Source organism: Dendrobates tinctorius, unplaced genomic scaffold, assembly GCF_039654945.1.
Source record: "Dendrobates tinctorius isolate UK_male_01 unplaced genomic scaffold, ASM3965494v1 ptg000485l, whole genome shotgun sequence".
Taxonomy (NCBI): Eukaryota; Metazoa; Chordata; class Amphibia; order Anura; family Dendrobatidae; genus Dendrobates; species Dendrobates tinctorius.
In genome coordinates, this window is record NW_027362146.1 from 1,496,891 (window position 1) to 1,521,746 (window position 24,856).

At 44.9% G+C, this 24,856-nt stretch overlaps 1 protein-coding gene across 1 annotated transcript; it reads left to right on the forward strand.

The window, feature by feature from the left end:
- Positions 1–24,629, forward strand: LOC141077967 (uncharacterized). Its single transcript, XM_073564749.1, has 7 exons — positions 1–357; positions 7,668–7,817; positions 7,947–8,126; positions 8,210–8,333; positions 8,417–8,514; positions 8,713–8,803; positions 24,535–24,629. The coding sequence occupies exons 1-7, from the start codon at positions 1–3 to the stop codon at positions 24,627–24,629; spliced, it is 1,095 nt and encodes a 364-aa protein (XP_073420850.1).
- The last annotated feature ends 227 nt before the right edge of the window (positions 24,630–24,856 follow it).

Here is a 24,856-nt window from a genome sequence, read left to right on the forward strand (position 1 = left end):
ATGGAAAACCCAAATTTAGAAGGAGTAAATGAGCAAAGCACAGAGCTGGAGACACAGGACACCTGGGGGTCAGACATGGAGACACCACATGGGCAGAGGAGCAGTAAAGCCAGGAAAGGAATCACAATCAGAGAGAAACCAGAAACTCTTATTGCTGATTACACCAAAGAGGAAGATAAAAGAAAAAACAACCTGCTATTCTACACAGATCAACTCTCAGCCTGGCACACCACCCTGTGCAAACATTATAAATATATATTTAAGTGCAACACTAATAATGGCCGGCAGATTAAAATCAGAAGCCAAGCAGATGATGACACCAACTCACTTACCATAAGCCTATACAACAATGTCATGGTGCAAGGGACGAGGACAATCTGCAGCAGTTTGAAAACCATTTTACTCATATCAGAGAACAGGCACAAATCTTTAAAAAACAACCCCTAGAGGCCACTTCTAATGCTTACATCTCTACAGAGACCTCTAGGTTCAGCTCCTCAACCCCCAACTCTTCATACCTCTCCCCTGAGGCCATCAGAGACTGCCTATCCCAATTAGAAAGAGAACTGGTCCAAATTAGGGAAGAGCTTCAAAGAAACTCGCATAGAAATGCAAATGACCAAGTAACAAGTGAGATCAATAAACTGAAATGTGAGTACAAGTCAGCTCTACAGAAGATAAGAGAAGAAATGCATGAATTACAAAATGACAATGAGAGACTCAGAAAGGAGATCGCAGAACTAAAAACACAGACCCCTCACCATCTGACCCAGCAGGGGGCAAAGGAAGCAAGCCAGAGAGCAGACAACATGGCCTCCACTGACCAGAATGTGAAGATGCCAAATAACAGCACAACAATAACCAATACGACCAATCCTGAAACCAATAAAAGTGAACCAGAAACGAGAGAGATAGAAAAGAGAAGAGAACCAACCACCAGCAAAGCCAGCATCACAGACCCCCATCAGCGGCCACTTAACCCACCCCAGACATCACAAAGTCCTGACATTGTCCTAATAATGGACTCAAATGGGAAGTACCTAAATACACGATGGCTATTCCCAGGAAAACGGGTCTGAAAAGTTCACTGTGCAACTATTGAACAGGTGACAGAGGTCATCAGTAATCCGCGGTTTACCAACCCAAACCATATTATCATACAAACAACCTGCCAGACCAGCACCAGCAGATCGCAGGACAACTTATCCAATTAGCAAAGACAGCAAAACTAAAATTCCCAGACAGCAAAATCATTCTGTCATCTCTGCTCCCAACAAAGGATATATCCAGGCAAACCACCCAAAGTATCAATATGGAACTGACAGAAAGGGTCAAGACTGTCCCAAACGTGACCCTGGCACAACACCTTTCCATAAACCACCATCACCTGTATGATAATAAACACCTCAACAAACAAGGGGTCAGCCTCCTGGCCAAAGAGCTGAAATACATTGTACTAAACAGAGGACCGAGGCCTGGACTCAACAGTGACCATAATCACACTGAAAGACCCCCAACAATAAAAAGGCAGAAAACCCCAATCCTATCTCCAGAAGCAGGAAACAAAGCTCTTCACCCAAAATCAGACCATCAGAGGAGGAGACCACCACGGAGGGGTCCACCGACCTCACACAGATACATGCAGAGCAGAGATATGGATGAGATAAAGACCCTGCTCAGTGCACTATGCAGGAAACTAATGTGACTGGATGCAACCAAGCACATCTACAGAACAGTCAGAAATCCAGTTTGATCTACACAGCCATACTCATTACAAGGTATATACACCCAAGATATATAGAAACATGACTTCACTTACAATCAGCAGCTGGAATATTCAGGGTCTCAACACCTCGACCTTTGGATGTAAAACAAATGACCCTGACTTTATACAAAGACTGAGAAATATAGACATTCAGATCCTCCTGGAAACATGGACCAGAGCCGAAAACGAATCTCTGGTGCTCATCGGATACAGGGAAATCTCTGTCCCTGCCCTGAAAAATAAAAACATCAAACAGGGCCAGAGCTCAGGAGGAATACTGATCTGGTATAAAGAGGAGCTCCACCAGTACATCAAACCGGTGAAGAGAGGAGGCAGCCACATATGGATCAGGATCAGCAGCTCCATCCACACCTCTCAGTCTGATGTCCACCTCTGCGCCACCTATATACCACCACCAGAGTCACCCTACTTCAATCCAGACTGCTTCGAGATCCAACAAAGAGAAGCCGCCCACTATCAAGGCCTGGGCAAAGTTCTCATCTTTGGAGACCTCAATGCAAGAACAGGGAGAGAAAACGACTTCCTGACCACGGATGGGAACATCTACATATTTGGAGCAGAGAATGACGGCCAAGACTCAGTAGTCACAGAGAGAAACATCTATGACAGTACAGTCAACAAAAGTGGTAAAAAGCTCCTGAACGTATGTAGAAGTTTAGGAATTCATATTCTTAATGGACGAACCAAAGGGGTCTCCTTAGGGAGGTGTAAACTAAACTACCATGTAGGGAGAAGTGTAGTAGATTATGCCATTACAGATATGAACCTGGTAAATATCAGCGCCTTCATAGTCTCCCCACAAACGCACCTGTCAGACCACAGCCAACTTCTTCTGTACCTGAAATCTACAGAGAAACCATCCACTCAAAAGCCACAGCAGAGTGGCCGCTTCACCCGGCCTCCATCCTAAAAAATGGCACAAAATGTCAGCAGTAAAGTATAAAGAGGCTCCCAGCAGACCTGAAATACAGCGGATGCTCCACCACTTCTACAACTACGAGTACCAGCCTAACCCAAAGGGAGTGAGTCAAGCTGCCAAAGACCTCAACAATATATTCTATGCAATGGCCAGACTGTCCGACCTTAAAAAAGTCAACTACAAGAGACCAAAATAAAAACAAATCAATGGATGGTTTACAGAGAATGTAAAGCCGTACGGAAGACCCTGAGAACAGCCTCAAACAAGAAACACAGAGACCCCAACCACCCGGGTCTGAGGGAAGCCTATGAAACCATACAAAGGTAGTACAAAACCATCCTCAGGAGGAAGAAGCAGAGATACATCTCTATCAAGCTCAACCAACTCCAAGATGCCCTCCAAGACAACTCCTTCTGGGAACTATGGAACCACATGGGCACAAACGACAAGAAAAAGCAACATCAATATCCAAAATGGCAACATCTGTCTCCAGTACTTCAGAGACCTCTATAATGACATTCCAAAGGAAGAACTAAGCCAAGAACAGGAAAGCATAATGGCAAAACTAAAAGCAATGGAGGAAAAAGTAAAAAATTTCCAAAACCCCGTGGATACACCTATTACATTACAGGAAGTAGCAGAGAGAATCTCTTCCATAAGATGTAGAAAAGCCAGTGGCCTGGATGGAATCCTACCAGAAATGCTGAAGTACAGCCCACCAGAAATACAGGCCGCAATGGTTAAACTCTTCAATATTGTGCTAAGTGCCGGCTACTTCCCTCGTACCTGGAACCAAGGCCTCATCACACCCATCCACAAGAATGGGGACAGGTATGACCCTGCCAACTACAGAGGAATATGTGTCAGCAGCAACCTGGGAAAACTGTTCAACAGCATCCTGAACAAGAGGATCCTCAGTTTCCTCACCGAGCACAACGTCCTCAGCAAGAGCCAAGCAGGGTTCATGCCAAACCACCGCACTACCGACCACATCTATACCCTGCACAGCCTCATTCAGAGACACTTCCACAATACAAAGAACGGGAAGATATATGCCTGTTTCGTAGACTTTAAAAAGACCTTTGATTCGGTGTGGCACCCAGGCTTATTCCTGAAACTGCTGGAGAGCGGAATAGGAGGAAAGACCTACGATGTTATCAAAAGCTCCTACACCGAGAACCTCTGCAGTGTGAGTGTGAACGGTAGAAGAACGGCCTATTTCCAGCAGAGCCGTGGAGTCAGACAAGGCTGTAGCCTAAGCCCAACGCTCTTCAACATTTACATCAACGAGCTGGCTACCACTCTGGAATCTTCCACAGCACCAGATCTAACCCTCCTCGACGTGCAGGTGAAATTCCTGCCGTATGCAGATGACCTGCTGCTTCTGTCACCAACCGAGAAAGGTCTCCAAGAAAACCTGAAAATCTTAGAGAAATTCAGCTCCACCTGAGCACTACTGATCAACGCAAAGAAAACCAACATCATGGTGTTCCAGAAGAGAAAGAGAAAATCAGACCAGCACCCTTCATTTTTCCTCAACAACTGCGCCCTTACAGGAATGGACAAATATACCTACCTGGGCCTAGAGATTCACCGGTCAGGGAGCTTCAAACAAGCCATAGAGACCCTGAAAGACAAGGCCTGCAAAACCTTCTATGCCATCCGAAGGAAACTCTACCATATGAAGCCACCAGTGAGGCTCTGGTTAAAAATCTTCGACTCTATCATCGCCCCAATCCTCCTGTATGGCAGCAAAGTCTGTGGCCCTCACACCTACCCAGACTGGTCAAGGTGGGATTCCAGCCCAACAGAAATATTCCACCTGGAATTCTGCAATCACCTTCTCCAAGTCCATCGGAGCACCTCCAACAGTGCTTGCTGGGCCGAGCTGGGCAGATTCCCTCTACACCTAACGGTTCTAAAGAGGGCACTGTCATTCCGGGCTCACCTACAAAGGAGCAATCCAAGCTCCCATCACCATAAAGCCCTGACACGTCGGTGAAACAGAAAAACCAGGACCCTCGGAACAGCTCACCCAAACCCAACCTGACCAGAACACCAATCACAGCAACCTAACAAAAGCCGGAATCAGGAAGATGGTAGACGAAGGCCAGGAGAGGTACGCAAGTGACTGGAAGAACGACATTATCAGCTCACAGAAACTGACCATGCACCAGAGTCTACAGAGAGACTACAGACTGGCCCCATATCTGGAGAAACTCCCGGACCCCAGAGACCACAAGATCCTGAGCCGGTATAGACTCAGTGCCCACAGTCTGGCCATCGAATCCGGCCAACACAGGCAGATCTTTAAACACAGGGAGGAAAGACTGTGCCAACACTGTGACCAGGAGGCCCTGGAGGATGAGACCCACTTCCTGCTACACTGCTCCAAGTACTCAGCAGTGAGGGACACTCACTTCAGGAGACTCTCACATCTCTTCCCAGATTTCATCACCATGAAGGAGGAAGAGAAAACATATATCCTGCTGGGGGAGAAGAGAGAGCAGTGGAGATAGCAGGGCAATATGTGAGCGAATGTCATAGACTGCGAGAAAGAGAACTATGATATGCCATGGACTTCTATAGCCCCTACCCTGGATCTGCCCCATGCCCCCCATTCACCTTCCCTATGCCATGGACTTCTATAGCCCCATCCTAGATCTGCCCCCATCCACCTTTCCTACAACCCCTACCCAAGATCCCTACAGTCCCTATCCCTATTCCCTTTTGTACACTTGCTTTGGCAAAACTAATGTGTATTTAGTCCTGCCAATAAAGCTTCCTTGAATCTTGAATCGTGTACACAGGGGTCTGCGACCAAAGCTGGGGGTATACGGGTGTATACAGCGTACACAGAGGTGCCCGTGTCCGAAGTTGGGGGTATACAGGTGTATACAGCGTACACTGAGGGGTCTGCGACTGAAGCTGGGGGTACACGGGTGTATACAGCGTACACAGAGGCGTCTGCGACCGAAGCTGGGGGTATATGGGTGTATACAGAGCACACCTCGTACACACACTGCTCTGTTCTGTACACACGTGGCTCCGCTCCGTACACCTCGCACACACGCGGCTCCACTCCATACACCTTGTACACATGCGGCTTCGCTCCGTACACCTCGTACACACAGGGGTCCGCTCCGTACACCTCGTAGACACACGGCTCCGCTCCGTACACACGCGGCTCCACTCCGTACACCTTGTACACATGCGGCTCCGCTCCGTACACCTCGTACACACAGGGCTCCGCTCCGTACACCTCGTAGACACACGGCTCCGCTCCGTACACCTCGTACACATGCGGCTCCACTCCGTACACCTTGTACACACGTGGCTCCGCTCCGTACACCTCGTACACATACGGCTCCGCTCCGTACATCTTGTACACACACGGCTCCGCTCCGTACACCTCGTACACACACGGCTCCGCTCCGTACACCTCGTACACACACGGCTCCGCTCCGTACACCTCGTACACATACGGCTCCGCTCCGTACACCTCGTACATATACGGCTCCGCTCCGTACACCTTGTACACACGTGGCTCGGCTGCGTACACCTCGTACACACGCGGCTCCGCTCCGTACATCTTGTGCACACACGGCTCTGCTCCATACACCTCGTACACACACGGCTCTGCTCCTTACACCTTGTACACACACGGCTCTGCTCCTTACACCTCGTAGACACACGGCTCTGCTCCTTACACCTCGTAGACACACGGCTCTGCTCCATACACCTCGTACACATACGGCTCCGCTCCGTACATCTTGTACACACACGGCTCCGCTCCGTACACCTCGTACACCTCGTACACACACGGCTCCGCTCCGTACACCTCGTACACACGCGGCTCCGCTCCGTACACCTCGTACACACGCGGCTCCGCTCCGTACACCTCGTACACACACGGCTCTGCTCCTTACACCTCGTACACACACGGCTCCGCTCCGTACACCTCGTACACACACGGCTCTGCTACATCCACCCTGTAAACCCCTCCTGACCCCACACATAAAGTTCCCCTCATCCAGCACCATGACAACCAGCACAGCAGAGTCCTGCCCACACTGAGGCCCCTGATCATGTGACCCCTGACTCCTCCCCTCCTGTGACCTCATCACAGGTCCTGTGCGTACAGAGCAGCTGTAGAAATCTCCGGCCTCGGGGGTCTCACCAGACTTCGCTCTTTTCTTGCAGGGGCCGCAGTGGATTTCATCCTGGATCCATAGAGCTGAATAGAGGAGCGATGTTCCTTCACTCTGATGGGAATTGATGGTGACGTTTGTCCAACGTCCACGTTACCGAGTAAATCCCCCCAGTACTGCAGCCGGTAAAGACCCCGATATCCACAGGTGCCCCCTCTAATTGGGGGAAAGGGATAGAAAAGCCTCTTATCCCGAGGGGTAACCCTGTACATGGAGACATCGGCCTCAGATCTCTCCTGTCCTGTTCTTCCAGAAAAGCCTCAAACTTCTGTGTGTGACTCAGAGCTGAGATCTAACGGGAGAGAAGATTCCAGTGCGGGGAAGACGGGAAACCTTCATATAGACGGCCGGTGGGGATGGAGGCAGTGACCGACTCTGGCCACATCTGTCTCTAGAGCCGCAGTAGAAGATGAAGATGTCGTCCTCATCATGAAGGAGTTATTTCTCATGTCGCGTGTAATGAATCTCTCCTGCAGTATTACTAATGCCGATTCCAGTGTCGGTAATGAGACGAGAATTAGCGTTATGGAAGATGAGTCTATGAGGAACGTGTTCAGCTGCCGACTCCGAGGAGGAAACTGCTTGTTGTCTGTGGCCTAAATATATAGGTTTTATTAGTAGATGTCAGGGAAGAAAACTAAACCCTGTAAGATAATAAATCTCCTCATATGTTTCCCTTATTATCTCCAGTAAGTGTATTATTACACAGGATTCTTATGATGTTACATCGGATCATCTTCTTCTCATTCAGGTCTCTACAATATCGGATCCTCTCAGGGAAGATCTTCTACAGAAGAGAATTTTCCTGATTTACCCATCAAGGATGGATATGGACAGAGACAAGATGGCGGAGAGGATGTTACACCTCACCCTAGAGATCCTCTTCCGTCTCACTGGAGAGGTGAGAGATTCTGATGACGTCACATTACATCATTCTTATCTATGGGAATAACAGATGGACAGAACTGGAGAGGTGAGGACTCTGGAAATGTCTGTAGTGAGATTTATTACTGTGTCTCTCCATAACCAGGATTACACAGTGGTGAAGAAGACCTCTAGTGATCGCTGTCAGGACCCTGTGTCTGAGGGATGGGGAAGACCCCTGAGCCCAATCACGGGGCCTCCACCTCACCCCCTGATCCATGAGGACATCAATGACCAGAAGATCCTAGAACTCATCTACAAGATGATTGAGCTGCTGACTGGAGAGGTGACACTGCTGGGAATGCTGGGACATTATACAGTAACACTATGAAGGGATCGGGGGGATGACGATATCATTGTATGTGTCAGGTTCCTATAAGGTGTCAGGATGTCGCTGTCTATTTCTCCATGGAGGAGTGGGAGTATTTAGAAGGACACAGATATCTGTACAAGAACGTCATAATGGAGGTTCCCCAGCCCCTCACATCACCAGGTAATAGACAGGACTAAATACACATGGCCTATAATTATCTGTATGTAGAGAATGAATTCAGTCCCTGTATGTGTTTCCTCCAGATCTATCCAGTAAGAGGACAACACCAGAGAGATGTCCCCGTCCTCTTCTTCCACAGGACTGTAAACAAGAAGATCCCAGTGCTCCTCAGGATCATCAGGTAGATGGAGAGAAGGTGTCAGGAGATCTCCCCTGTGATGTGTAGACGGCTGTGAAGGTCTTGTGCTCAGTCTTGTTTTATCCACCAGTATTCTGTGTTTTATACTTGTGTAATGAGAACGGTGGAGATGGCAGGATTAGAGCTGATCATAGATGGGACTTCTCCATCTGTCGGTGACTTTTACAATATTTGTTTCAGGGTGAAGATCTGACTCCTATTAATCCTACAGAGACATATGTGAGGGATGATGAGCGGTGTAAAGAGGAGATTCCCACATATGACTACCCAGGTGAGTAGGAACCACTGAATGCAGAGAAGTCACAGATTCCTCTCAGTCACCGGCTGTGGCTGCTTTATCGGTGGTGTAGTCCGGCCGTATTACCATGATCACCATTTTGCCTCTAGATCACAACATTCTCCTCCACCCAAAACTGTTCAATTGACTTGGTTACAGGAAAGATGTATATATTTGTACCGTGTTAGCCAGTAGATAGAAGAATATTTAGAATTGAGAGTCCTCAGTAGTTGATACCTTTTAATGGCTAACTGAAAAGGTGGTAACACATTGCAAGCTTTCGAGACTACTCAGGTCTCTTCATCAGGCTAGACTAATACAACATCTGAAAAATCACATATTTATACACAAAACAACACAGAAATAACGCAATAGATAAGACAAGTAACATTTAGCAGAATTGTCATTATGGGAGAGGTATAAACATAAATATTGGAACAGTTTATAGATTAGGAGTGTGAAGGTTTTATTGCCCTCTGATTGGGGTCTGGTTCTGTGTTGTGTGATGACCCCAGAAGTTCTGAAGAGCAAATTCCTTAATTGATGTAAAAAGACATAAATCCATGTGACACATTCATTCCTGCACTGAGTGTGTCAAACGTTGTCATAAATTTATACTCCCAGACCCTCCTGTCTCTCTGAGAGTTGAAGTTACCTTTTAATACAAGTAATTTAATGTCCATCGTGCTATGACCGAGGATATAAAAATGTTTTGCCACAGGTAGATCCCTTCTTTTTTCTCTTATTGTGTGGCGATGAGAAGTCTCCCTCACATGCAGACCCCAGTTGGACATTTAGTACAAATAATTAAGTACACCCCATTAGATGTAATGCAGGTGAGAGTACCTGGGATCTTGTAGTCCTGATGTGAGTTGGGGATCTTTATCTTGTCCGTGGTCATTATAAGTGGACAGGTTTTACATTTTTTCTGGTTGCAAGGAAAGGTTCCTGCAGCTGTTGGAGAGGACAGGGAGCTTCTGACAATGACGCTTCTTAGATTTGGGGGCTGCCTAAAACACAGCAGTGGGGGGTCTGGAAACATGGATTGTAATCGGGCATCTTTTTGTAGTAAAGGTTGTAATTTCCGTGCCGCTCCCCTTAGCACCTCCAGATTTGGGTTGTAGGTGACCACTAGAGGCACCCGGTTATTCTCTTCTTTAGCTTTGTAATGTGGCAGGTGATTCCTTGATATTCTGGTGGCTCTTGTAATTTGGTTTTCAATTGTTCTTGGATGGTAGCCCTGACTCAAAAAGGTCTTTCTGAGGCGACCAAGGTGTTTGTCTCAATCCATGGGGTTGGAACATGCGTTATATGTTATATCTGTTATATGTTGTTAACGTATGATATTCCGATCACGCTCAGTAATGCAATACAATGAGTGCGTGGAAAACATTGGACTGCACTCTGATGACATAATGGAGAAGCGTTTGTTTTCCATCTTTGCCTCAGTGTTCTCTGATTTTCTCATCCTAGACAATCGGACCACACTGTGCTGGCACTCGGGTCAGATCCTGATCCAAGTGTCAGCTGTACAGTATAATTGGCCGATTCTCTCAGATCAGAGGATACATATGGCCGTCTGCATTGGCCCTTAGAAATCCATGTAGCCGCACGCTCCGGTCCGAGTGCCGGGTGTTGTTTCTCGCATCACACACCCTAGTGTGACCCCGGCCTTAGAATGATTCATGTACTGAGCGTTTGCCGGGTGCTGTAGCCTAGTGTTTGTAACTAGGGTATGCTAATTATGCAAATTGTCTCTTCAGAGAGGAAGAGGACTAGAACTCTAGTGCCACCTATTGGAGGTAGCAATCCTAGAAGTCAAGGTTGACCCTTTAATGAGCCTTGTCAAATGACGTAGGATAAAAGCCAAGCCAGAATCTCAATTTGCAGACACTGTGTTTCGGGGTACTGCCCCTCATCAGTGCAAAGTGTGAGATCTGGTTTGGCTGTGAGAGAGGCGTCTGACCGATATCCAAGAAGTATCATTTCTCCTTGCGGAGAACTAGGGTATGTGCACACAGTTTTATTTCAGGGGGCAGAGCTGCTTCAGGAAAGTGTCTCCGGTCTTTTACCTGAAGGCGCCATGTTTTTTGTGCCACCGGTGTCTTTTCTCAATAGTTTCTATTATAGTTGCAGGTGACAGAATGTGCTACTTGTATTAATGGCCTCAGTTTCCAAGCACTGAAGCATTATTTAAATAATTTAAAAAACAGTGTTGGGACCCCTCTATTCTTGATAACCAGCCTTGCTGAAGCTGACAGCTGAGGGTTGCAGCCCCCAGTTGTGAGTTTTCCATACTGGTTATAGGAAATACAGGGGAATCCTCGCCAGTTTTTTCAGTCATTTACTTAGTTATAGCACAGGTGTCAGGTGAGGAATACTCCCATCATCCGCTCCTGCTGTCACTGTTCTTAGCAGCAGGTGTAGGTTGATGGGAGTAATAGTCCCAAAAGCCGCCACCTGCTGTCATCATTCTGACTTTAATATAACTCTCATCATTCTCCCCACCGGCAGAGCAGGGGAGAATGATGAGAGCACCTTCAGCACCCGCCACCGGGGAACAGCGATTAATGTAGCGCTTCTTCCCTGCCAGCCGTCCATGTAGTACTGATGCTGCACACAGGCGGCACACGGTTGTCACACGTGTGCCACGAATATTACACACATGGACATCTCCGGTACCGGAAATATCAGGACGTGTGAAACCGGCCTTATACACAGTTCTCTTTAAATGCCTAATATTTCTTCTTGAAACTCATCTGACAGAAAATATTGGAGCTTAGGATAGTATAGATTGTGAAGTCTCCGAGACCCATACTCTAATTACCCCAGAGAGGTTTCACCACTAGTTACTCATTTATTACTGATGGAGACTGTGGAGTTTGATCATTTCAGTAGTTCCTAATCAGGCCCCATTATTAATATCTGACGTGTGTCACTTTATGTTGTGGTAAGTTTGGAATTCTGCACAAAGGATAATAGAAAACAAATGGATCTTACAAATTATTTTCCAGCTTCGCACTATACCCTATATACGGTTGTACACTACTGTCTGGGCACATGGCAGTGTTCAGAAGGGAAGGAGCGCCATTTAGCTATTTGAATACAGATCTAGCTGGAATAGATTGCAGACACAATGTATTCGTGGTCAACTGGCAGATCAAAAGATGTCCACCATGAACATGCTTGGCGCTATCTTTTCTGCTTTCCATATCCCAAGGATTGCCTTGCTCATCGCCCTTTAACACAATTACATGGAATCTGGACTTACACAGGGACCCCTAGGCTTGGACCATGGTGTTACCTGCTATTCTGTGGTGTTAGATGGCAAGAAGAATAGTCAGGTAGCCAGGTCAGAACCAGAAGGACAGAATACAGAATCAGAAGACACAAGAGTAGTCAGTAAACGGGCCACGGTCACAGCAGGAAACAAATACACAAGCCGCAAGCTGAGCACAGAGGACTGAACCAGAGGAGAACAGCGCTGTATCTGGCAGATTCCGGCCATGTGCTTTGCGCTTTAGTAGGGTGTGGTACTTTCCAATTGGCTGAAGTAGGGAGCAGATTACTCCAGCTGGACAGCAGGAACAGATCCCAGATGAGATTGGACACACCATATGCAGAAGCCCTAATATAACTAAATGACAGAAAACCAGAACAGTCGAAATCCCCATAAAGTGATTCCATGTTATTAATTAATTCACTGAGGGTTATAATCCTTAGGAGGAGTGAATATTTTGACTCCACAGCCACTTTCTGGAAATTAACACGCAGTGGATGTTGGAGAGTGAAAATTACACATTTGCCATTTTATTACCCAGCACATAGTGCCCAGATTGTGCTCCAGGAGACACACACCGCAAATTAAGTGGATTCTTCTCACTATAATATTGCTAAATACAGGGATCCTAAATGTTGTTTGCGCACACTGCAAGACTCCGAAGTGAGAGCAGATTTTGCTGGATTGGTTTATAGAAACCTTGTTGCTTTTCAGCAGCCTTTGAGCCACTAATAGTGCGGGAACCTCTGTTTTTCCATTGACAGATGATCGACCTGAGTGGGGACTTGTTTTTGTGAGATGAGAATTGGTATTATTTTCGCCTACATAACATTGATTGGTTTCGTTTTATTCTATATTTGGGAGGCAGAATGAACAAACAGTTGAACACCGCACACTACTGGTTCATCCAACAAGGTTTTCTATTAGACTGTGAACTGTCATTGTCTTGGTAAATAATTATAGTTTTTTACATAGCTTGCCATTTTTATGAACAGTTTAAGTAGAAATGTTCAAAAATATAAAACTCAATATTTCATTAAAAATAATTTTTTTTTATCTTAGCAGATGACTGTACCAGGAGATCAGAGGGACAGCTGACATCTTCAATTTTTAAATCTGATGATCTTGAGATCCTACAAGATACAACTGAAGTGATAGCTATTACTCCAGATATACCATCATCCATTCACAGCAAAGATCTGTCATCTGATCCTATGAAACAGGTCCCATCTTCTGATTCATTACTGACTACTAAGGAAAATCAAAGTCACAAAAGAAGCAATAAAAAACAAACTTCTCCTAAAGCAAAGAAGTCATTTTCATGTTCAGAATGTGGGAAATGTTTTAGCAATAAATCAGATTGTGTTAAGCACCAGAGAACTCAGACAGGGGAGAAGCCCTTTTCATGTTCAGAATGTGGGAAATGTTTTGCACATAAATCACAATTTGTTACCCACCAAAGAACTCACACAGGGGAGAAGCCTTTTTCATGTTCAGAATGTGGGAAATATTTTGCACAGAAATCAAATTTTGTTACCCACCAGAGAACTCACACCGGGGAGAAGCCTTTTTCATGTTCAGAATGTGGGAAATCTTTTGCACAGAAATCACAATTGGTTACCCACAAGAGAACTCACACAGGGGAGAAGGCTTTTTCATGTTCAGAATGTGGGAAATGTTTTAACAATAAATCACATTGTGTTAAGCACCAGAGAACTCACACAGGGGAGAAAATATTTTCATGTTCAGAATGTGGGAAATGTTTTGTACATAAATCACATTTTGTTATCCACCAAAGAACTCACACAGGAGAGAAGCCTTTTTCATGTTCAGAATGTGGGAAATGCTTTAACAATAAATCAAATTTTGTTAAGCACCAGAGAACTCACACAGGAGAGAAGCCTTTTTCATGTTCAGAATGTGGGAAATGTTTTAGCAAGAAATCAAATTGTGTTAAGCACCAGAGAACTCACACAGGGGAGAAGCCATTTTCATGTTCAGAATGTGGGAAATGTTTTAGCAAGAAATCAAATTGTGTTAAGCACCAGAGAACTCACACAGGGGAGAAGCCATTTATATGTTCAGAATGTGGGAAACATTTTAACCAGAAAGCGCTTCTTGAACGCCATCAGAGCAGTCACACAGAGGAGAAGCCATTTTATGTTCATAATGTTGAAGTAGTTTTAACCAAAATTGAATCTTCTTAAATGAGTTGTCTCTTGTCATTCCTTATATTTGTTGACAAAAGGATAAATCTAAACTTTATTTTTTCCTAATTTAAAACTATACCCATAATTCACCCTCTGAAGGTTAGTCAGAAAGTGACTAATAGAAAAAACATGTACCCCACGTCTCAGTATATAGGGTGAGGTGACATTTACACACTCTCCAAGCCTCTCATTTCAACGGTTTTCATCGTCCTCACCAAAGACGACTCATCAGGAGACTATTTAATATTGACCTATATTCAAGCGAGACTAAGCGAAAAAAAAAACAAAAAACTAAAATCATGCATCATGTTATTCGAAACAGTCAGAAAACTAGCCACATATTGGCAGATCCCAGACCTCAATCTATATACTTCGGAAGTTTATAATCCACTCCAGTGTCAGGAATAGATAGTATGAATTTGAATTTACCAAATGGCTGCAATGAAACAATTTAAAAATGCAAAGGGGTCTGAATACTTTCCATACCCGCTGTATCAGTAAAAATAACTCCTCTTTATTAGGTAAATTATAAAAGAATTGCACCATTTTCCGATACCCGTCGCGTCTCCATTTTTCATGATCTCGGGTTGGGTGAGGGCTTATTGTTTGCGCGGCGAGCTGACGTTATTAATGGAGACCATTTTGGTGCAGATACGATCTTTTGGTCTTTCCTTTATTGCATTTTAGATCGGGCGATTCTTGCGGCTATAACAAATATGTGTATGTTTGTTTTTTTTATTTTATTTTGAAGGGGCGATATGAACTTTTATATTTTTTAAAATATTTTTTAAAACTTTTTTTTACTTTTGGCTTTTTTTATATTTTTAAAAACATTTTTTTTTTACTTTTGGCATTTTAAAGACATACAGCATTGTTTCTTAATTAACCAAGTTATCTGTATGTTGGCTTTAAATTTAAGTGTTGATTTCTAGTTGGTCAAGAAAACACTTTTGCTTGTGTAAGCCGGTAATATTGACTTTTATTGTGCGCTTATCCTTGATCACTAGTGATGTTTGCTGATATGCTATTTATGCATTGTGTTATGGAGCCAGTTTGTTGACTTCTAAAGCAAAGAGGGAAAAACTATGCAAATAGTTTAAATAATCAAGTAATGCTATAATAATCTCATCTCCATTCTTACCCTTTATGTAAATACTGAATGAGGGACACTTGTTAAGTCTAAAAGTAGGTTACATGCCTCTGTATAAAGAGACTGAGAGAGAGAAACAGCCAGAGAGATTCTGCCAAGACATCTATACATCCAAAGGACAAGAGACAGGACAGAAGCCACAACATCACAAGGGACACGGCTCTATCATGCTACAGGAAACAACCTAGGGGTTTTCAGCCTCGGTTGGAAGAATACAGATCTGCTCCATTGACCATCACTGAACCATGGATACATTTGGAGAAGCCAGGTTGTGATCTTTGGATCAACTGGCCTTGTACCTTGTATGGACTCAATGGACTGTCACCTTCCTACACTTGTTGTTACCTCCTCTGTGTGTATGTGCCACAGGTGGAGTACTCGACTCTGGAAGATGTAGCCAGGTTGTGATCCTCGGATCAACTGGCCTTGTATGGACTGTCATCTTCCTACGCTTGTTGTTACCTCCTCTCTGTGTGTGTGCCACAGGTAGTGACCCTGGAAGATCTGAAGTCACAGCTGCTATTATCCCGGTAAGTCAGCGGAAGGGTGAGACTCTGTAATGTGCCCCATCTTGGGTATTTTGCTGGGACTGTTCTATGTGTTAGCATACAAAGAGATGAACTGCACCGCAGGGAAATCACGGCCGCCACATGTGCTAGGTGCGATACTGCTCAGTGAGCCATGACGACCTCATGTAACTGGACACTGTGGGTACACACCAAGTAAAGAAAGTGTGAACCCATAAAAGTGCAGAAGCGCAAAATGGCCGTCGTCACTCACATACTCCATCTCCCATTCTCCCCATGTTGTAGCGCCATCTAGTGGCCATGTGCAAAAGTGCCATCATAGAGTAAAATGTATCCTAAGAGAGTGTCACTATCAAGGTGGAAATGAGATAAGTGCACCGTATTTATTGAGTAAAAGATAAATCCATACATAGATATATGTAAATGAATTGTAGATTTTAATAAAGTGAAATGAAAAACAAGACATTAAAATCATGTCAAACTTTTATTAAAAAAGTAGAGAACGAATTCTACCAACCCCCTATAGGAAAGGGGAGAAGCTGAGAACTTCATTTACACCATTGGGATGTAAAGGATTTAATTGTCGGATACATTTAGTTTCTGATTGTGACCAGATCTTTTTCCAGTCACCCCCCTATTGATAACCAGGACCCTATCGATGCCAGAGACACAGGGGAAACCAACTGCAGCAAAAGAACCCCTAAAAAATAACTTTTATTAATTATTTAAAAACTATCAAATTTTACAAGAAATAACCAAGAAAAATCTTTCCAATGTAAAGGAGTAATGGGGGGTCTGGTGGTAGTAATGGGGGGTCTGGTGGTGGTAATGGGGGGGTCTGGTGGTAGTAATGGGGGGTCTGGTGGTAGTAATGGGGGGTCTGGTGGTGGTAATGCCGGTCAGCTGGAGTCACCAAGATACAATAATAACGGATTGATTTAGCACTAATTAAATAACACAGGGGAAATATCTCGGGAAGATAGGTTGTGCATGACCCTATGTAGATGTCCCTTCCTTACAGCGGAGGGTGGCACCCTGGGTAGTGATTTGGCGCCTTTGCTCCATATCCACTGACCCTTATTGACCCTCAGCAGGACTCCTCACCAAAAGCCATTGTCAAACACATAAGAAATAAAGTGCTAGTGGGGCAAAAAGTACAACTGACCCCTTGTGCTTAATGTGCACTGAGCACAGATGTGGCTCCATGTTACAGAGAAGATGCCGCATCCATATATCCTCCGTATGTCTAATATCTTGTAGTGATAGAGAAATAACAAGATGTCACGGATCAGAGACAAAAGACATCGATCATATAGACCTACTGCTCAAACGCAAGACGCCTATAATAACAAAGCAGAAGGCCCAAAAGGAAATCTATCATTCTCTGCAGCAACTGAAGATCTAATGTGTAAGCATGTAACATCCGCAGCACAATGGCTGATCTAAAAAGCACAAGACCGTGCCCACAATACAGGCCACACTTCTGCCTTTATATGGCCCCAATAGCATCATATTATATAAGCAGGTGTCATCTCAATAGCACAAGGGATTCTTCATAGCACAGAAACATGCCCAATATACAGGAACGCCCTTATATTGGAGGGGCTAATACCCCACCCTGTATATGCAGATAAATGGCCCAATCAGCAGAGAGGAAAACATCAGAAGCCACGCCCATAGGAGGTGGACACTTATCTCCAAAAATTAAAAAGGGCAGGTACGGACTGGGGCTGAAATCCAGCCCTGGCATTGGCAATCATACAGGCCCATGTTGTCCCCGTCTCCAAGTGTGACACCCCAGAGTCCGGTTGTCACAGTGACATTACCTCCCTCTAATGGGTAAAGTCATGCTTGGAGGCAAAAAGGGACCCCTTGCCAGGCAGCATAAATAAATCACAATTTCCTGCTGCAGGTCAGAAAAGGGAGATGCCTTATAAATTCTGGCCAGCAGAGGGGGTTGGTGAGTCAGCTAGGCATCAGCTGAGGAGTTGTCATGGAAACAAAGCAGCTGTGAGCTGTGAGGAGAAATGACAGTTAAACGTGAGGAGGTGAGGTGAAAAGATCTTTCTAGAAGATCCTGTCAGAGAGATGAAGACAGGGAGCTGATCTGTGAAGAGAGAAAGGACAAAAGCAGAGATTGAGAGACTCTAGGGAAGCTAAAATACTGCATATAGCAGACCCTTGAGTGAAGCGCTAATATAGAGAAAAGGGACATCAGAGTCCTAGGCTGACAGGAGCTGTAAGTCCTGATCGCCGAATCTGAAAGTACAGTGGATTGTAAATTCCTGTGCACCTTGAATACCTGAGGGCACGGCATCAGATAAGGAGCCCGGGGCCGACGGTGAAGAGAACAGTACCCGTGTAATAGGCTTACGCTGACAGCCGTACAGGTTGGTGAAGCCATCACGAATAGAGGGTCGCAGCATAGTTATATACAGCAGAGACCCACACACATAGCACAGAAGGAAGGCCATAATTCCCCACCTGACAAGGTGGATCCCCTGAGTGCCTCCAGGCGAGCCGGACTCCTTCCATCACCTGTATGTGGTACTCCGGACTGCAACCTATTACCAGGAAAAGGTAAAGAAACTGCACCTCTCTGTGTCTGTCATTTATCTGCACCCCAACGTTCACAGCCATCTTTACTATTTATTTAACATCTTTGTTTTTGTTTTAAACATCTTTTTATTGTTTTAACAAAAGGGTGAAACAATACATGCGACTAGAAAGATCAAGTAACAATATTTACATGAGTTACCAGTCCGCTGTACATATATTAACATCATAAGCAATATCACTTGAAGTACCCAATCTTTAAACAGGTCAGACATTGTCTATCCGAGTTTTCATATTTGAAATCTTGAGTCAAAGGGAAAGACCTTGACGTAGAGCGCAGGTAGAAATGTGCATTCCAGTCGCAACGAAGTACAAGTCTTAAACCAAGGGGGAAAACAGCAGTTAGGTAGAAAGGAAGGATAGAGGAAGGGGGGATGTTAAAGGATGGAGAAGGAATTCTAGTCAGGAGGGATGTCCAGTCGTTAGATGTTCTGCCCTGACAATCTAGATAGTCAGCTGGTGTTGCTTCATGTATAATTGGTCTTAGGGCAAACTAATCTTGTTTACTTAGAGTTTAGCAGATTTAAGTCTTCGTCTGTTTCTCTATAGAGTGTCCAGGGCGCCCAGGTCAAACCGAATCTAACTAGCTTGAATGACGTGCCAGCTATTATTTCTTCTATGTGGTATATCTGATTTACCTTGTGTAACCATCCTGACAGGGTGGGGCTGTTCTGTGATAGCCAATGTAAGGGGATGAGCATTTTAGCTGCTGCCAACAGATACGTAAGACGCTTTTTGTGTTTGTATTGTGCAATATCACTTGACCAGTTTAGAAATATCAATTTCAAGGATGGGGGGTTTGGCAGCTGGCAAAGTTTTGTCGTAATTTTAAGTACCTTACTCCAGAAAGGTTGAATTTTGTCGCATTGCCACCATATGTGCAAAAATGATCCCCTCTCACCGATACATCTCCAGCAATTAGAGGAAGCATCAAGCTGCCAAATCTGCCTTGTGTCAGGGATGGTATACCATCTGGTAAGGATCTTGTAAGAGCTTTCTTGAACCCTCACACAACCAGAAGGGCCATGCGAGTTTTTATATATCTTTTCCACCTCCCAATCCCACAATTCCACCCCCAGGTCTCTTTCCCATTTCAATATAAATGCCCGTTTAGCAGAGGATGAGTGAGCTAGGAGCATCTGGAAGAGTTTACCCAGCACACCCCTTGGTTTATTCCTCTGGGTCAGCATCTTTTCAAAGCCTGTCAACTCTCTATATGGTAGTCCTGATTGTAAGTATGATCTGATCGCACTTTTGAGCCTGTTGTAAAGAAGAAAGATAATGTGGTAGTGTGGGAATTTAGTTTGCAGAGAGAGGATTACACCATCTTCCGTGAAAGCATCTAGAGAGTCTGTGTCCTTAAAGGGCGGTCTAGATATAGGCCAGGCAGGTCTCTTACTTTTATTAGCGGTGACGGAAGCGGCATTAGTGAGGAGGAAAATCTGGCCCAAGTCTTAATTAAATTTCTTGTTATTGTGTTTGGGGAAAGAGCTCTCATTGTGGGAGCCGTAGACGTGTGGAGAATAGCAGAGATTGGTACTGTTAATGACTCGTTCACAATCCCTGTCCATAGTTTGTGGTTACTATCTCTCACCCAATCAATTAGCAGCGACAGAGTATTTTTGTGGGTCTGGGATTCCCATGCCCCCTTTAGGTTTAGGTAGGGAAAGTGTATTATAGCTTATTCTCGGTTTTAAGCCACCGCAAATATACTTCCCAAAAAGAGTTCTGACCTTTTGGATGAACGTGTCTGGGACTTTAATAGGTAGCATTCTAGATATATAACTGTACTTGGGTAAAATGAACCCTTTAATGAGGTTCTTTCGTCCTATCCAGGATACATAGGGCACTCTCCATGACTTAATAGCTTCTAAAGTATTATCAAGAAGGGGAGCGAAGTTGACTGAGAAAAGGGAGTTCCAATGTGGGCTTAGTTTTATACCTAGGTATTTAATATATTTAGAGTTCCATTTTATTGGCAATTTAGCTTTCAAATTTCGGATTGTTGTGTGCCGTATATTTATCCCCATCGCCTCAGATTTCTCTAGATTAATCTTAAAATTTGATAGCTCTCCGAATGCCTCGAACCTTTCCAATACCACGGGAATTTCTTTCTCAGGGTCTGATAGGAGTAATAGAAGATCGTCTGCGAACGCCGCTACAACATGTGAGGAATCTGAGATCTTAACGCCCCTCATTCCTGGATGCTGTCTAATGCTTTGAATTAACGTCTCGATGGTCAGGACAAATAGAGCTGGTGATAGGGGGCAGCCCTGGCGTGTGCCGTTTTTTATTTCAACAGTTGGAGAAAAATCTCCATTTACCCTAACTTTTGCAGAGGGTGCTTTATACATTTGAAAGATGGCATCAATGACCACGGGAGGAAAGCCAAACCTCACGAGGGTCTCACGCATGAATGTCCAGTCCACCCTGTCAAACGCCTTCTCTGCGTCAGCTCCCATTAAAACTAGGGGTTTGTGGTGGCTGTGTGCATGCTGCATCAGGTACAGTACTCTCAGGGAGTTGTCTCTCCCCTCTCTATTTTTCACAAAACCCACTTGCTCGGCTGAAATGAGTATGTCTAGGATGAGACTAATCCTTGTGGCCATCGTTTTTGAAAATATTTTTAGATCATTATTTAATAGCGAGATCGGTCTGTAATTACTACATAATTCAGGATCTCTACCTTCTTTATGTATTAAGGAGATATGTGCTTCCAGTGTCTGTCTAGCAAAAGCTGCCCCACCTAATACTTCATTACACAGCTTCAATAGATACGGGCTCAACGCATCTCAGAAAGTCCTATAGTAGGATGCCGGGAGGCCATCAGGGCCTGGGCTCTTGCCCATAGGGCAGTCCGACAGGGTGGACTGGAGATCCCCGACCGTGAAAGGGGCCGATAGTTCCTGTTGTTGTGCTTCAGATAATGTAGGGAGGTTTATATTTTGTAGAAAATCTCTTATATTGATTTGTCTTTACTCTAATTGATCTGCGCTCTCCTCCGGCCGTAAATTGTACAGGGTGGAGTAGTATTCCCTGAAGGCTGATGCTATCTCGTCTGGGCTTGTAATTTTTGCTCCGTCTGGACCTTTTACCGTGTGAATAAGAGACTTAGCCTTACGTTTTTTAATCATGGATGTCATAAATTTTGTCATTTTGTCTCCATGAGCGAATACCCTGTGTTTCCATCTAGTATAAATTTTTATCGAGTCTTTGTTTAGTAAGTCTCTAAGAGATTGTCTCTTCTGAGAGAGCAGATTTAAAACATTCGGGTCAAGTGTCGTTCTATGGTCTCGTTCTAGTGTTTGGATCTCTTTATAAAGAGTGTCAGTTTTATTTTTTCTACTTTTATTCTTATGCGAAGCCATAGAAATCAATTCACCTCTTATTACGGCCTTGTGGGCCTCCCAAATAGTTGCAAATTGGATGTTGTCACTCAGATTAATCTCAAAGAACTCCTGAATTTTCTTTTTTATTTTGTTTTTGGAAGGTTCATCTGCAATTAAAGTTTCATTCAGCCTCCAAGGGTTATTGTTTGGTCTATGACCTATCACAAGTTTATTTATTAAGAAGGAGTGGTCGGAGTGAACGCTCGGGATTATTTGTGTCTTTTAGATACGAGGATATTTGGAATGGGACAAAGAGATAGTTAATTCTACCATAGGACGATTGTGCTTGTGAGAAATGTGAGAAGTCTCGTTCAATAGGATGGAGAAATCTCCAGGCATCAATCAGTTGGTTTAGATGTAAGGTTGTTCGGATGCGTGTTAGTACATTCTTGGGAACACTAGATTTCCCAGTAGAGGAATCCATTGGTGGCTCAAGAGGAACGTTCAAGTCTCCCCCCAAAATCAAAGTACCCTCTATAAATTGGCCTGCCTGTCTCATAATTCTGGAAAACCAGGTGTCTTGTTTTATGTTGGGGGCATATACACACCCTATCATGACTAGTTTGTGTGCCAGTTTCCCTTTTATGAAGACATATCTACCATCTCCATCGTGGAGCCTGTCGAGATACTGAAATGGTGTGTTTTTTGCTAGAGCAATTGCCACCCCTCTCCCCTTCCTAGAAGAGGAAAATGAGTGGAACTATGTGTTGTAGTGATGTTTCTCGAAACTCTGGGTTTTTTTCTGTATAAAGTGGGTCTCCTGTAGGAGTGCTATATCAGTCCCCAGTTTTTTTATATGTGCTAGTGGGTCACCCTCCCGGGGCTGTTGGGTACTCGGTACTGGGCCGGTGTCAGGGGGATGTGTCACAGCAGCAGTGACCCGGTCCGTGGCCCTGGGCGCCCAATGATGGGGGATGGTTTATGTGAATAGTTCGTGACGCCACCTGTGGTGTTCGGCAAGTGAGGTGTTAGGCCTACGCTGCATGCAGATCCTCTGGGACTGATGGTGTGTGCAGCAAAGATGGCAAAGCTCCCCACAGGTGGAGCTGTAGTCCCAGGGCAGTGTAGATGTAGTAATGGAGGAGAGGCGCAGTTGGTGTAGATGCTGGTACCCAAGTGTAGTGGTGCTCGAATAACTGGAGGACACCAGAGCGTGCAGTTCCAAAGCTTTACTCACAGTCTGCAGTTCACACAGGTGCCTGCCTCCGTGCCGTGTTCTCCAGGTCAGGGCTCCAGCCAACCTCCAGGCAAGAAAGGATTCTCCCTTCCAACACTCTGCCAACATGTACCTTCCTGAATGTCTCCTCTAATGCGCCTCTAAGTGTGAAGTACCCCAGTACCATGGTTCCCTGGAGTGCCTCTTGTCTCGGGTTCCTAAGACCCTTACTTGTATGACAGACAGCTGTAGCCTGATCAGGGATCTCTATCTCCAGAGTCCGGGCTCTCTATTCAGTTGCTGTTGTGTCCCAAGTCTATGGTGGGAGTAAGGCATTAGCGGCTCACTTCTCCACCGGTGTCGCTGGATATTAAGGATCCGATCAACCTTGGGGACCGGGCCCCGGCCTTGCGCTCTGGACTGGAAGTGTTGTCTATCTCTCTAACCCACTTCCCACCGTCCTTCTGTTCTCCTTCGTTCCGATCAGTTCTATCTTTCTTATGGAAGCTGCAGTCTCAAGTCTACATCTCTTCTCCTTCTCTTCCTTCCCGTGCCAGCTGGCCCAGATCACTGGGGCAGCTGCAGCACTCCTTCCTCCATCTCTTCTTCCAGGGATTCTCACTCTTCACCGATTGACTCTCCTCTCACTGACCTCCTGTCAGACTGACTTGTAATTCTACACTTTCCCTCTCTTTTATATATTCTTACTCCACCCGCCTCCCAGCACATCTCGTGTTACGAAGCCAGGGACCACAAAAGGTACTCTATTACCTTTCCAGCATAAAGCATGGATGTGTCCCTGCTGAACTATCCTGTTTGTGGGGTGAAGGTGTGGAGTGTGGTTAGGAGTTCCCACCTTACCTGGATGGTGGGGTACCACACCTTAGGAGAAGGTGCAGTACCTCCGTGGCGACTGAAGCCTCAGGAGCGCCACACTAGTACCTGAGCTCTTTTAATTGGCGCGTTCAGTCCTCTTACATTGTATGAAGCTATTGTCGTTTCTTGCATTCGGTCAGCCATATCGGGTCGGTGGGCGTCGGGGCTCAGATAAAGATAACAGGTGATCCTCCGATGGACATGGGGAGGGTAGGTGAGGGAAGAAAGAGAAGTAAAAGATAAAAACATTAACATGTGTTCAACAAAAAGGGTTTGTTGCCCTAAATTAACCACTTTCATTGTAATAAGTAAAATTATGATTAATACTGTAATACCCATCAGGGAATGCAATAGGTCAAAACATAACAATTTTTCAATTTGTTCCACTTATTAACTTGGTAGTCATTATGGATTAGATTAAAAGATTAATGCATAGAAGGATAGAGGACCAGGGTCTTCCATTCAATCGCTTGAAGATTGCTGCTTTCCTGCTTGTCTTTTCTTGTCTCTCTGCTCTCTAGAACCACCCGCTCTCTTCCAGGGTTCTTGCATTGACAGGTCCGGGATACAGAAATCAGTACGGGCGAAGCGAAGATCGGGCAGCCTGTCGAGTTGAATGTCCAGTTCTGTACATACTTTGGCCATGTCAGAAGATGATTTGACAGTAAATCTTTTGCTGTCCGCTGTGATAAAGAGGCCAAATGGGAAAAACCAACGGAAGGGAAACTGTCTCTGCTTGAGGGCATCCGTAAAAGGTTTCAATAGGTATGTCTTTGACAAGGTTGACGGTACCAGATCCTAGAAAACACGAATGTTAGAGCCTTTGTATTCCAAAGAATTTAG